The 15,515-nt window shown below is 26.4% G+C and overlaps 2 protein-coding genes across 5 annotated transcripts; one reads left to right on the top strand and one right to left on the bottom strand.

Moving 5' to 3' along the window:
- The first annotated feature begins 224 nt into the window (after window positions 1-224).
- On the top strand, window positions 225-12,304 carry LOC124494964 (uncharacterized). Its single transcript, XM_075729033.1, has 5 exons — window positions 225-646; window positions 5,092-6,067; window positions 9,565-9,670; window positions 10,349-10,497; window positions 10,586-12,304. Exons 2-5 carry the CDS (start codon window positions 5,596-5,598, stop codon window positions 12,142-12,144), a joined length of 2,286 nt encoding a protein of 761 aa, XP_075585148.1. The 5' UTR covers window positions 225-646; window positions 5,092-5,595; the 3' UTR covers window positions 12,145-12,304.
- Window positions 12,163-14,947, bottom strand: LOC142597365 (uncharacterized). 4 transcript variants are annotated; one of them, XM_075729037.1, is made up of 8 exons: window positions 14,789-14,929; window positions 14,321-14,722; window positions 14,173-14,255; window positions 13,988-14,078; window positions 13,520-13,889; window positions 13,051-13,343; window positions 12,726-12,906; window positions 12,163-12,650 (listed from the first exon to the last, which is right to left on the bottom strand). In XM_075729037.1, exons 2-8 carry the CDS (start codon window positions 14,537-14,539, stop codon window positions 12,349-12,351), a joined length of 1,539 nt encoding a protein of 512 aa, XP_075585152.1. In that variant the 5' UTR covers window positions 14,540-14,722; window positions 14,789-14,929; the 3' UTR covers window positions 12,163-12,348. The 4 variants fall into 4 exon arrangements, with proteins under 4 accessions (XP_075585152.1, XP_075585153.1, XP_075585150.1 ...); XM_075729038.1 differs by having other exon boundaries at window positions 12,163-12,906; window positions 14,321-14,466; window positions 14,560-14,722; XM_075729035.1 differs by having other exon boundaries at window positions 12,163-12,906.
- Window positions 14,948-15,515: the final 568 nt, after the last annotated feature.

Here is a 15,515-nt window from a genome sequence, read left to right as displayed (position 1 = left end):
AATAGAACAATGTAAATGTTCCATGATGAAAAAAATAACACTCTCAACTGGAACAACAGTATTTTTGGTAAGTTTTTTCTTTAATTTCTATTCTCCACAGTTGTTGTAGTCTCTCATTCGCTATATAGAATCAAACATAAAAATCCACATATATATGAGTTCTGCTGTATCGTATCACATTATTTGTTTGGCGTTTTTGATTGTCGTTGCACACACATACACACACACACACACACACACACACAAGAACACACGCACTAATAAAGAATTGAAGAAAAAAATATTCATTTATGGTTGCGAACTGAATCTTTTTTCTCAATTCTTGAATGTTTTCATTCGATAGACAGATTTTACTGGAAAAGGATCCTTTTTATGAACCGATTTTTTTTCCACATCTGTTACTTTGTCAACCGACATTTACCATCAATTAAGTTATCGATACAAGAATTCTAAAATATGATGCTTGCCTGTGTGTGTGTTTGAATTTAATGAATGTTGTGTTTTCAAACGAAATTATTCAATAAATAATAAATGATTTTCTATAATCAAATAGCAACAACTAAATTAGATTAAAATTGCAAATTTATTCATTTTGTTGGTTGATTGGTGAATTTTTTTCATGTTCAGTATGCACATTTGAAATCTGGTATGTATGAATATGAATTTTGTATCATCCACAATATATTTAATCACTGTTGATTCATTATTTGATTATTTTAATGATGATAAAATTCATCGTCATTCCGTATTACATTTCATTTGTTCATTTCTGTTCTCAATTTATTCTATTCATTGATTATTAATAATAATCCTTATGGCATAAGAATTATAATGGATTTTCATCCATTATCAAATTGTGAATCTTTTTCTATGAAAATCACTATTTTATTCAGTGTTAAAATTTCTAAATAATTAAATGATGATAAATTTTTCATTTTTAGATTATATTATGATGGCTGAGATTATCATTTATTTTTGTTTTTTAACTTTGTTTGTGTTTGAATTTGAATCCAAATTTTATTTTTGAAACATGTGTTTTTTGTCTTCTTTAATTACTTTTGATAGTTCATTAATAATTTAAAAAATATTCATTCTAATTCACTGGAATTCTGTCATTATTTGTGTTTGTCATTGTAATTTTAATTGTAAGATTTTTTTTCAAAGGTTAGTTTGCCAGATATGGTAATGACATTCGTGTGTGTGTGTGTGTTTGATGGTTTCTGTTTTCAATAATGATTAAATAACAATCGAAAAAAAAATTCAATTTCAACGCGACAATGTATTTTTTCGTTAAATTTTTCTATAATCAAAACAACAAAATATAGACTTATAGACTATTAACTCGATAGTGGATCGTGTTGTTTTTGGTTATGCTATCGAAATGGCAATTTTTGGTCCCAAATGATTAATCCATTGTCAATTAATTAAAAACATTGGAATTCAAGTTTACATGCAAGAAATGATTAATGTAAAAGAATTGAAAAAAATATAAAGAATGTAATTTCATTGGAAAATGATGGTAATTATGATTCTGATGATAATAATAATAACAAATTAGATTAATTTAATGAACTTTACTCAACAATCTTTCATAGTCAATACAATGTGATTGTTTTTTTCTATATTTATATTTTCTAAATCCATCAAATTGTCCACAAAAAAATCGGTATGATCATGAAAATGTCTTTGTGTGTGTGTGTGTGCGTGCGTGCGTTTGGAATATCAAGGCTTTCTCAATTTGGTAAAAGCAAACTATATTGAGAATTAAAACGGTAAACAACTAAAAAAAAATTGAGCAGGTGGCACTTGACTTAGATCATAGATTATTTTTAAATTTTGTACTTTTTAACCTTGAATAAATTTTTTGAATATTTATCTTTAGACTTTGTCTGAAAAATTACTAAGAATTTTAGGTTATTTTTATCCTGAATTATACAAATAATAAAGTTGGTCAAACTAGTTGGATTTGTGAAACCACCACTTTTGTGAATGTGAGACGCATTCTCTTTGATCTATTGGTTGAATTATCATCCACTCAACAGTCATAGCCAATTTTTCAACAATATATGCCAAAGATTCATACTCTCTAAATCCCAATAATCTATAATATTTAATTTATTATTGTGTATTTTGTGACACAAGTGCCTTTTTGGCAGAGTGTCTTTTTTGTATTATTATTATGCATTCATGAATTTGTTTATATGCATGTGTTGGTACCACAAACATTTCTATATAAAATTCAGAATAACTAACTTTTCCCTCCTGAAAACACGGTCATCGAAGAAAAAAAAATCAAATCAAAATGCATTTACACACACACACATACACATCCATTCATACAATGAACCAAAGAAATGAATTTTGAATATATCGTACATATAGAGATTGAGAATATTTGTCATAAAGACTGAAGCTATTATCATCATCATGCTAGATTTAGATTTTAGATTTATGTGCGTTTTTATTTTTACTTATTATTTGAATTTGTCTATTCAAATTAGAAATTATTATTCATCTGATATTTGTTCATCAATCATCAACAATATTCTTTTTCAGTTTGTTTGTTTCTGACCATACATATTTCAAGTGGATATGTCAAAATAAATATAAGTTTTTTTTCCCTTACATTCAGATAGTTGTATAATTTTTTTTTCATGGTAATTTATATTCTGTGAATAATAATAATAATAACTTGTTGTAAACGTTTTTGTTTTCGTTCTTATTCGCTTTTTCATTCTTTAAGCAAATTTTTTTTTTGAGATTAATGCTGCAAAGTCAGCGAAAATCAGATAACAAAAAAAAATCGAAACATATTTGATCTTGTTTAGAATTTAATTTCATGGTAATTTAATTTTATTCTGTGAATAATAATAATAATAAACTTGTGAATGTAATTACACTTTTTTTGTTTTCTTTATTATTCGCTTTTTCATTTCTTTTGAAAATTTCGTATGAATTTCAATTTCATTTTTTTTTTGAGATTAATGCTGCAAAGTCAGCGAAAATCAGATAACAAAAAAAAATCGAAACATATTTGATCTTGTTTAGAATATGATAATCGGTACCGTTGCTTGTTCGAAAGACAAGGAAATTTTCTGATGTAAAATTCATCGATGAACCGATTCTATAGTATTTTAATTTTATTCTAGATTGTTTGAATGTTTTATCCAAACCTCACCTTCGTCTATGATAATTTAAACTAAAAAAAAATAAACATCCTTGAAGACCGTTCATCATCTTTGTTATTGGCAAACTTGATTTATATGAATGAATAAAATTAAACCGATAACCTCATTACACTTTATCGGTTTTCCTTACATATTAAACCATCTAATTGATATTTATCACCGTAAATAAAACTTGTGCTTATTCGTTATGTTTATCAATTTTGAAGTAAATCGAAATTTGAAAATTTCGTATGAATTTCATTTCATTTCATTTTTTTTTTTTTTTTTACTTTTTTACTATCTGTTTCTATCTGTGGTGTAACAATTTTCCTTGCATACTATTTCCATAAACTTTCAATTTTTTTTTGATTAGATTGAAAAAAAAAATCATTAAACTTTTTTTTCCATCACATTTTTTTCCACTTTTATAGTTTTATTCAATTTTACATTTAATTTAAATTTGAAAATATATGTATTCTTCTCTTTCATTTGAAAAAAAACACCAACATAAATGTAGGAAAAAAAAGAAAAATTTACTCTAAGTAAATATTCAGTTTTTTTTGTGTGCATAATTTTGTATTTTATGAAGGAAACTTTATTTGGTTTTTTGTTGTCATTGTTTTATACCAACCGGTATAAACAACAAGAACAAAAATCAGAATAAAATTCGTGTGTGTGTGTGTGTGTGTGTTTGTATGTTGGATTCAATGACGAAAAAACTTTGATTGCTAAATATTAAAAAACAAAAGAGAAGAATATTTACACAACGACACCAACATCAAGTAACCTTTTTTTTCTATATTCCTTTTTTCTCTAATCATATCTGGGTTGATTTCATCATTTATTCATTACACACACACATATTGACACAGAATGATGATTTTTTTTCGCAATAACAACAATGGTGAGATTTAAAAACAAAGAAAATGTGAAATTAAACAAAACTTTTTTCATATAAATAGGGTTATTACCAGACCCATGGAGTACAAAAGGATATGTCCACCTTTCAGAAACTTTCTCATATAACAAAAAAAAAATTTTTTAACAGATGTAAAGCTGTATTATTAAAAGCCCTATCTTGCAACCCTACACATAAGAATTGTAATCATTGATGATCTGTCTCTGTTAATCATCACCATTTTCATGGGTTTGAACATTTTTTTTATTAGCTAGTTAATTCTTGTTTTTTTTGATTCTTAATTCAAATTCTATACAATTGTTATTAATTTTCTTTTCTCTATTGTTTTATGAGATTATGTGTCGAAACAAATAAGATTAGTAGTGAAAAAAAAATAATGAGATCAAGATCAATAGCAAAAAAAAAGAAGAAAAGGAAAATGAATGAAATATCCATAAACAATAGTGCTATTCATCATCATAGTCAGAGAAAAAAAAATTATCAATCAAGAATAGATGCAAAACACACATACAGACTTACTACAAACTTGATGATGATGATGATGATGAAACAAACTCGACAAGATCATCAAGATCTTGATGATTTTTTCAATAGATGTTATTATTTTAGTTTTTTTTGTATTATGTATTATTTCAAGTCATTGCCATCATCCGGTTGTTGTTGTTTTTCTATGGAGTCATTGTGAAAGAATAAATGAATGAACAAAAATAAAGAACAAAATTAAATTTAAATCCTAAATTCCCTTCTGAATTGGTTTTTTCTTTATACTTAAAATTCAATTTTTTTCTATTGTTATTGTTGTTGTCGTTGCTATCTTGATCGTGTTTTTTTTTCATGATTCCAGTATCTGTGGTCATACATTATAGTTTTGTTTCATTTCAGTTCTTTTTTTTGGATAATATTAGAAACATTGTCCGATTTTGTTTGAGCATGCGTATGTTTGTATACCATTTATGAAATTATGAATTTGTCATTTTTTTTTCTTTTTCCTTGAATTCACTACAGATTCATCATCATATTGAATTCATGTGAAAATTCATCATTATCAAAACAACATACAAACAAGAATAACAAGAATAATAATGAGACGTTGTCAGCTTGAAAACAACAACAACAACAAAATAGAATGAAAAACAATAACAATGTCTGTTCTTTGTCATCACATCAACAATATTCTGAATATTCTGATTTTTTTTATATGATAACAAATATTTAATGTGTTTTATATTTGTATTTTCATTGTATACAAAAAACAAACAAACAAATAATGGATAGATGGATGGTGATGGAATGAAAATCTTTTATCGTTTTTATTCACCATTATTCATTTTCTCAATCAAATTACTGCTGAATAATAATGATAATTTGCATACGATTGATACAAAAAAAAGAAAAGAAATAGAATTACAAAAATATCAACAATAACAACAAGCTTAGCAGAGTTAACTAGTGATTTAGTTGTCACATCTAATTTGTTGTTGCTATCATTAATAATTATGATATAAAATCATGACTGAAGTGTCCATATTCAGTACAGGAGATAATCCGATGAATATTTTGACAGACATAGATCATCATCATCGTCATAATCATACTCATCAAGATACACATCATTTTCATCAAAATCATCAACAGGATTATTATCATCCTAATAATCATTATAATGAAAATCATCATCATCATCATTCAACTATACATCCAAATTTTAATAATCCAGAATTGGCCATTCATATTGATGATTATCAATTTTATGCAATCGTGATACAAGTAATACTTGGTATTACAACAAATGCAACAATCTTATGTTCATTAGCCATTAAAATAAGACGTCGTCGACGACAGAATCAACACGTAATTAATCATGGATTTGGTAAACAACAATCACAAATACCAGTGATTGATATAATCATCACATTGTTTTTCATCGAATCATTGCTTAAGATTCTATTTCGTTCAACAATACAGCTAGGATGTTTTTATGGTGAGTAAATCTTTTTTTCATTATTAATTAATTGAATCTTAGTTTCATTTTTTTGTCGTTGATATTTGGTTTGTTTCAATATATGAACACAATAAATTCAGATGAATTTAACAACAGAAAATTGAAACTTTATTCTCTGTATTTCTTGTGATTAAATGGAAAAAAAGAACAAAACATGACAAAACATTCACTAATGATTAATGTGTAATGTGAAATGATTTATATTGATATATTGGAATTGGAAACATTGTTGTTGTTTTGTTTTTCTCATAATAATAATAAATATATTATCATGTGACAAACTAAATAGGTAACAACAGCAACAGAATAATGTTGTTGTTTTTTCATCCATTTCAGGATAATAATTATTATTATTGGGTGTGTGTGATTTTTTGTTTCGGTAACCAATTTACTTTATTTTTGCGATGAACATAGTCACACACACACACACACCTACTTATCAAATACACAAACATTCAGGTGATTATAATGTATCGTCGTTGATGGATTGATTTTTTTTTTTTTTTGTCATCGATGAAGAATTTTTACTCCATATATTTTACAAATAAAATTCAATCGTTCGAATATAAATTGATAGGCATAATTTTTTGGTAAAGTTTATGTTTCCTTTACTGTGTATAAATTATGTTTTTTATTTAGTCTATAAAAATTATGGCCATCATCATTATTATTATCGGAAGTTTGTAGGTTTTTTTTTTTAATGAGAAAATATCATTTTATTGACATATATAATGACTTGTTTTCCTTCAATTTTATAGCAAATGCATCATAGGTAATCGACCAGTTTTTTCATCGTTCAATTGGTTCATTTTGTTATTATTATGTTCACTGTGTCTTGTTTTTACAGTTTTTTTTTGTGGGAGGTGAAACATATATTATTGTAATATAATATAAAACCTGAAAATTTGGTTTTGAAATTGAAATGATCAAAAAAAAAAAATATTTCGCAAATGTAACTCTGATTGTACATTTATTGATTACATGATGATATTTCGATTGAATTTTTTTTATTGTTATTTTTATTATTATTGATGTCGATTTTCAATTTATTATTATTGTGACCGCAAAAAGTGAAATAAAATTGAAATTGAAAATGGAAGAAATTTTTTTGACTATATAATATGGGAACCGGTGAAAATTAAAATATTGATTCGACTGAAATATGATTTTTTTGTATTGCAAAAAAAGAATATTGATCGTAAAAATGAGTATACCTGTAAAGGATGTTTTTATGTGATCAAGTCAATATTGGTTTGGTTTGTTTTGATAGATGTAATTGTGTGTGAAAGAAAGAAACTTTTTCCTTTGATTTTTTTTTTTTGGAAGCAATACGCGAGTATATTGGGAAAGAAAAAAAGAAATCATAAACATATAGAATTCCAAAGAATGCAATGAATAGTAAAAGTTTTATTTTCTACAAAAAAAAATTGAGAAAGAGAAAGATATTTTTGTGTGTATTTTTAGTTTCAATTAGTTTTTTGGTTGTGTCACAAATTGTCGAAAATAAAAATGTCGAATGCAAAATGGTCGAAAATATTTGATCGAAAATAATAAAGTCGAAACGACAAAAACGTCGAACAGACAAAAATGTCGAAAATAAAAAAGTCGAAGATTGAAATGTCGAAAATGGCTTGAGCCCTTATCCCTTAAAATTATCACTAACGAAAAAGACTCAAATATTATTTTTTCATTTCAATTCTGGATAATCACACATTAAGATGATAAAATTTTATTTTTATTCGAACTATTTGGATTCATATTATTATCAATTCACTTTATATTTTCATTCAAATTTGTTTGTGATTATTATTTGATTGTTTATCGATTTACTACAGCATCAAAATTATCTTTAAGTAATTATTGAAGAGTGGGTGATAAAAGGAGCATTCAATGTTATGAACGGTCTTCACAGGGCCAAAAATGTTTATTTTTTTCTAGTTTAGGTTAGGTTAGGTTAGGTGGTCTCGGTTCATTAGATTAATACAAACCTCACCTTCGGTGAGGTTTGGATAAAACTATTGTATTGACAAACAATCTAGAATAGAGATCAAAGTCTAAAATACTATAAATCGGTTCATCGATGTTTTACACTTTTGTCTCAGAAAATTTCCTTGTCTTTGACAATAATAAGTAAAGTCAACACTGACGTTCTCTGCATTAAATAAGGGAAAAGTCGCCACTGTGTATCCAGAATTAAAATGAAAAAATAATATTTGAGTCTTTTTCGTTAGTGATAATTTTAAGGGATAAGGGCTCAAGCCATTTCGACATTTCAATTTTCGACTTTTTTATTTTCGACATTTTTGTCTGTTCGACATTTTTGTCATTTCGACTTTATTATTTTCGATCAAATATTTTCGATCATTTTGTATTCGACATTTTTATTTTCGACAATTTGTGACAGAACCAGTTTTTTTTCACGTTGATTCTGCTTATCTTGGCATAATATTTTTTTTCTATTTTAGGATTCCTATATCAAGATTCTCATTTTATTCTCATCTTCATTAATATCAATGTTGTTTTTATCAAGAATGAAATTGGTAAATTTCTAGCTAGTTTCAAAACTTTTTTATCATCTTAGTGTAGATTTTTATCAAACTTTTATTATATATGTTTGATTCAGATAATAAAAAAGCTTTTTTTTGTTATTGCAAAATCATGTGATTATAAAAAAATAACCTGGTGTGTCTTGTCTACTTCAACCAAATGCAATCACTGTCTATCGTTATCGTATTTTACCATTTTTAAATTATTTTTGAAAAAAAACCTTTTTTGAAGAAAAATTTCCAAAGAATTCATTAGCCAAATGGTTGATTTGAAAAAACAAAAAAAAAAATTGATTTTATCTCTAAACATTTTCTGTTCAACAACCACCAAATTAATTTGGAAATTTTATCTTTCCAATTCTTTTTTGTTTCAATATCGATGTTGATATTGAATTTATTCAATTATATAATTTATTATTAATCAAATAATAAAACAGCGTTTTCTTTTAGAACTAAGAAACAATTGTATTTTTCCATTGCTTATCATCTCAAACTCATGAAATTCGTTTTCGATAATAGAATAAAATCATCAGTTTTGACTTTGTTATTTTTTTTCAACTTTTCATTCATTTTACATGAGATAGTTTCGCAAAACAATATTGATATTGATTAGATTATATCTAATTGAAATATAATCTATTTTCCATTTTGGTTTCATTTCACTATTTACAATAATGATCAATTCTATGATGGTAATGTTATTTAATTTGACCGATGATAATATTCTTGATATGGTCGATAAATCGAATACATTTTTTTGGAATTTAACTTGTTTTCTTTTTGACATATTTTCTTTCATACTTTTTTTTTTATTATGTATACATTAATGTTTTATTCCATCACATCCATTACGACTAGTATTTTTTTATGAGATTAGCACTAATAATGAATTCATCATTGTTTTTTTTTGTCATAATAATCAAATTGTAGGCTATTGCATCATATACAACGAAATACTTTGCTATCTACAAGGATTTGGCATTACATTCATGCATTATATACATCTATGGACGATGGCATTATTCATACATGATCGGTAAGTTTTTTTTTCTAATCAAACAGATCCCCCATAATATATATTCAATGTTTTTTTGACAGTTTAATGAGTGTTGTATTTTGTTTTCTTAGTTAATGGAAGGAAATAGAATTACTACCAAAATAAATCAGAAATGTTGTTGTTGTCGATATTGTCCATTGTTTTGATTTTTAATTAATTTTTTTCCTTTTACAAATACTCTAAATTGCTAATATTTGCTCTGATTGATTTTTTTGTTTGTTTGTTTGAGAATGCTGACAATGATGGTGAATTCGACTCGTAGTTGACTGGTTTCCGGTGCAATTACAGAATAATTTAAGACAAAAAAAATGAAAAAAAAGCTCCCAAGAATTTCACATTAATTCTTAGTCATAATGAATATATATTGAAATGATAGCTAAGAAAATACCAAATTCCACCTTTTCATTCATTCATTATTAATCGTAAACAGATTTTTTTTCTGTGATTATAATTTATCAATTATTCTATTCATCTTCTGTTTTATTTCCATGTTATATATGTACATTATCAATTATATATGAAAATTAATTTTTCATTTTTTTTTCATCCATTCGTTCGTCTTTTTCTCGATTTGTATTAATTAATTAATCATCCATATCATTCCATCAATCGTAATGTTCATTCAATAATCATGTTCAATATATAAAAACATTTCAGTTATATAAAACATTATAAACAACAGAGTGATTATCTTTGTAAATGTACACATATGGTACTATATTTGACAATGTCTTGTATAGTATTTTTAATTACATTACATCTTTGTGCACCAATCTATGGTTTTTCAAATTATCGTTTTCTATATGGTAAGTTTTAGATTTAAATCTAATTTTTTTTTGTTTGTTTGCTGTTGATGATAATGTCATATTTGTGTGTGTAATATATCCATTATAGATGAACTAACATGTGCAATTGATTGGTCCACAAGACATTCATGTCCATTCTATGTATATTCGTTGTTATTAATCACTGGGCCAGCATCTATACCATTAATTTATTGGATGATGAAAATAACTTATAATTCATATCGTAATAATAATATAAGAATCAATTGGAGAATGTTTTGTCAACATTATCGTTGTTGTTGTTTTCGTTCACAAAATAAAAATAATGTTGATGGTTCTATCGGTGATAATGGTGATGAAACAAAAAATTCCATATCCAATGATAATGATAAAGATAATTATTCTCGAACATCATCTTATCATCATCATGTACCTACAATACGTTTTTCTAAACATTCTGAACAAATTGAAATATCTACTCACCGACAACAACAGCCACATGTTCAGCAGCAGCAGCAGCAACAACAACAACAACAGAATCTAGAATCAGTGATTACCATAGCTGAATATAATAAAATAACATTTTCACCGTCTACAACAAAAGATGATAATGATAATTTTATAATTCCCTTATCAATGATGCCCATATCAAAGTCACAATCTAAGCCGCCTACATCATCACCATCGATAGAATCGATTAATCAATATTCAATGCCTATTTCAGTAAAAAAATCATGTGATCATCATCATAAACATTGTGTTTCATCTTCAACTATTGGTGAAACAATGAAATCCGAAACAACAAAAGCGGATATAATTGTTACATCATCCACATCAGCATCGATTACTTCGATAGCATCTAATAGTAAAGTTGCTATTGATATGGATGATAATGATAGTAATGGTAGTGAAAATAAAAAATGTTCACAAATTCATCGAAAACCAATTAAAACAATATTAAAATTGAAACGATCTTCTTTGTTATTAAAACATCGGACAACCACCACTGATCGACGATCATCACCATTTGGTAGTGGTTGTAAAACTCGCTGTTCCGATAATGGTAATGGTGGTAATCTTTCTTGTTCAACATCATCTGGGCTAGACAATCGTAGGACAGCAACAAGAACGAAAACAACAGTAGCAACTAGTTCCACACAATTTTCTCAACAACATCGTCAACAAAGTCGTTCAATTGTATTCAATGAAACAAGAGAATTAATTTCTATAACAATTTGTTCATGGATTTACATCTCAGGTTATTTGCTCAAATTATTCATCGATGGTTGTCATGCTTGTTTACCAACATTATTTCAAACAATGACTACTTCATCATCATCATCATCATCATCATCGCCGGAATCATCATCGAAATTCTTAATGTATCAATTTTTCATTGTATACATTAATGAAATGGCCTCTACCGTTTTATTACCTTTAATCATGTTGTTTACACATCCAAATCTACGTGTTATTCTATACGGATGTTTAGAATTATTATGGTCATCATTGATACGTTTAAGTATTAGATGTTCACGTTGTATAACATCATCATCATCTACAATGAGAACTGGTACCCATACGCCAATGGATACATTCAATCTGTCTAATGCAACAATCATTGATGATAAAGCCAGTCATCGACATCATCATCATCATCATCATTGATAAATTACGATAATTTCAGAATGGTTTTTTTTATTTCACAGATTTATTATTTATATAAACATTGTCAAGAAAAAAAAATTCATTCATTTTGCCATTGTTATCATGTTATTTATGTTGTGAATAAATTGAAAGAATTATTTTTAAAAAATGTTCCATTAAATCGTTTTATTTGTTGCTTGCTTAATTTGAACAGGATTGAGAATTTTATCCATTTATGACGAAATAAACTATTTCGACCATAAACATGACTATGGAAAGGCCCACGCCCAATAGGTAAATATAGATTAAAGACAATGTATTTGTCGTATCCAATGAATGTTCACCAATATTATTATTATGAAGAATTCTATTTTTAAAATTAATTTCTGATATTTCTTTTACATTAGTTTCGATATCGTTTATTGTTAAAATCCATTGATTTTGTAATCTAGACAATTCTGATTGTAACCAATTGAATTTAATCGATCTTCGCCATATCAGATTCCAGATTCCCATTCCATGAATAACTTTTGATAATTGACGTAAATAATGTTTTATTTTGTTGTCAAGATTTTTACGTATGGCTATATTTACTACCGTACCAGGTAAACCTTCGATTGATACATGAAGTTTAAGATTTTCATAAAAATTTTCTAATAATTGTGCACGTCCTCTATCAATGATCAATATATGTTGGCCATCCACTATCTTTTTTATAGTTTCCCATGTGGTTAGTTCAGCATTATTAACGGGTGTTATAAATTGTTCCAATTTCGGAAAATTCTGTCATTGATTTAAAATTGAATATACAAATAAACAATGTTTCTATTAATTGTAGTTTGATATTATTTTCAAATCAATCATTATTGGTTTTTTTCATTTTTGTCTCTTGCACCACTCCATAAAAAGAATCGAAAAAATTCTTGCCTCAAGAAAATTTTTTGCTGTCGTTGAATTTGGATTCAGGATGATCCTATAATCGGGATGTATTTGAAGAAATAATTCTAATTGATCAAAATAATCGATGGTTTGTTCTTTTTCCGATAAAAATAATGCCAATATGTCTAATGAGAATAATAATCGTAAAATCATTGAGCTAAATATCCAGATTATTAATGAATTTTGTAAAGTTTTTATGACCGTTTTTATTTTGAGTTGCCCCCATTGATGATAATGATGATCAGAACGAATAAGAACGGGATTTTTCCATTTGGGCAAATCTATTTGCAGACACACACACACAGACAGGAAAAAAAGAGGATATTAGATAAAGTAAAAAAATTAAATGAGACCTGAATCATTAATGATGATGGTGTTTTGTCATGAAGGTGGAGCAAAACATCGAAAAAAATGTTCCAATAATATACTCAGTTTTTATTCGTATTAATCATTTTACCTTGACCAATGAACAATGTAAACATATCAATCAGATTATTAACAATATGATGAAATCTGAGCCATTGATTCGAACGATTGCTACTATGATGAACAATAAACATTGATGGACAAAACTTTTCTTTCAAATTAATTGCAATTAAACATTCCAATGAATTTGTTAAAAATGTAAAACATAGGAAACTGGTTAATATTAATAACCAGATATCCAATGTATAAGCATGAAATAATCTAAATGGATCATCATTGATTAGATAATGTTTTTGAGTTAGCATTGTTGTGGTATGTTCTTGTGGAAATAATTGTTTATGATCCAATAATTGATGACGATTATATTCCATTGAAAACATATGCGGTATAAAATCAATCTTCTATCGAATGTAGCAACAACAACAACAACAACAACAAAAAAAACGAATCATCATGTTTAAAAAAAAAAAATAAAACATTCGAAATAAACTTTTCTTACATTTTGTTGTACCAATTTTAATATTCCGGTCCAGGAACCGTTAGATGTTAAATAGCCACCATAAGATTCATTGGAAACAACAAAACTTATGCTTTGAACATATAATAAATAAATTTTTCATTTAATTGGATGAAAATTATTGATAAACATTTGATGGGGTGTGATGATCATAAAAAATAACTAACCTACAACGATAATAATGTAACAACATTAAATAGATTTCATAACTTGATGAACAAATATATTGTTCACCATAAATGATGAAAATCTGAAATTGAAAAAAAAATTGAATTTTATCATAAATTGATAATAATATAACAAAAATGTTCATACCTCGTTTGGAAAAAGACCGGCACGTAAATTACAGCTAGTATTACGATCAACTTTTTCACGTTCAATTTGTGCAAAATTTTGAAAACTAGACATACTCCATGATATTGTTGATGAAATTACCGGCATCGAATTATATAACGAAATGTCTAATGGCCAAATAGTTTCATTTAGATCCATTTTAAAACAAAAATCATTGATCAATTTAGGTAAAATTGACATTTTCAAGAAAATTTTGTTACATATGTTTCGTAAATTGAATCAAATCGGTAATTGTTGACTATTATTTCTTCTTCTATAGTCATTATTTTTGATGTTGATGATTGAAAACTTTCAGTATACTCAATTAGTCAACTTCAATCAGATAAACAAGCAAAAAAAAGTGGAGATAGAGACGACAAAATTCTAGGTAGAATAAAAATACGGAACAAATTCAGTTATGAAGGAAAGAATCAGAGAAAAAGAAATTACATTTATGTTTGTTGTTAATGACACACAGTATACAGATGAGAATGCAGAATTTTTCTTGATGAACAAAATTACCAATCAAAACACATACACACGGTCAATTTATCATCATCGTTTATCGACTTTTTTGCTTGTTCTTGAACTCTTGCTGATTCGTTAGTTAAAAAACATACAAATGATTCAATGTTACAAAAAAAAAACAGCAACAACAAACCACACATAAAAGACAAATCAAGGAAAAACTTCAATCATTCTACTTCTAATGAAATGTATGTAAATCAAAGAATTTTTCATTTTCATTTTATGACATTATACATACAAAAATATTTTTAGCTTTTTCATATATTCAAAACAATTTTTTTTCATTTTTCATTATTATTCAATGGAAAATTTTGTTGTTTTGCATACATGTAGTTTTTTTTGGAGAAAAAAAATAAAAATAGAAATTGATTTAAGACAAGATTTCCAAGGAAAAACCTTTGAATATATTAAATCGATAACTAGTAACAATGGAAATACAAAAATGGTGGTTGTTTATGTAAAATTATGATGGGAAAAAAATTCATGTAAAAAACATTACATTTCCAAGCAAACAAAAAAAAGAAGAAAAATTCAAGTTTTTATGATAAGAATACATAATGTTTTTTGATAAGAATAACAATTATTAAATAGATATATCAAGCGAAGCGTTATAAACAACACTGAAATAACAAAAAAAAAACAAATGGTT

This window comes from Dermatophagoides farinae, chromosome 3, assembly GCF_024713945.1.
Source record: "Dermatophagoides farinae isolate YC_2012a chromosome 3, ASM2471394v1, whole genome shotgun sequence".
Classification (NCBI taxonomy): Eukaryota; Metazoa; Arthropoda; class Arachnida; order Sarcoptiformes; family Pyroglyphidae; genus Dermatophagoides; species Dermatophagoides farinae.
The sequence above is the reverse complement of the archived record's forward strand: the minus strand, read 5'-3'. Positions and strand labels throughout refer to the sequence as shown.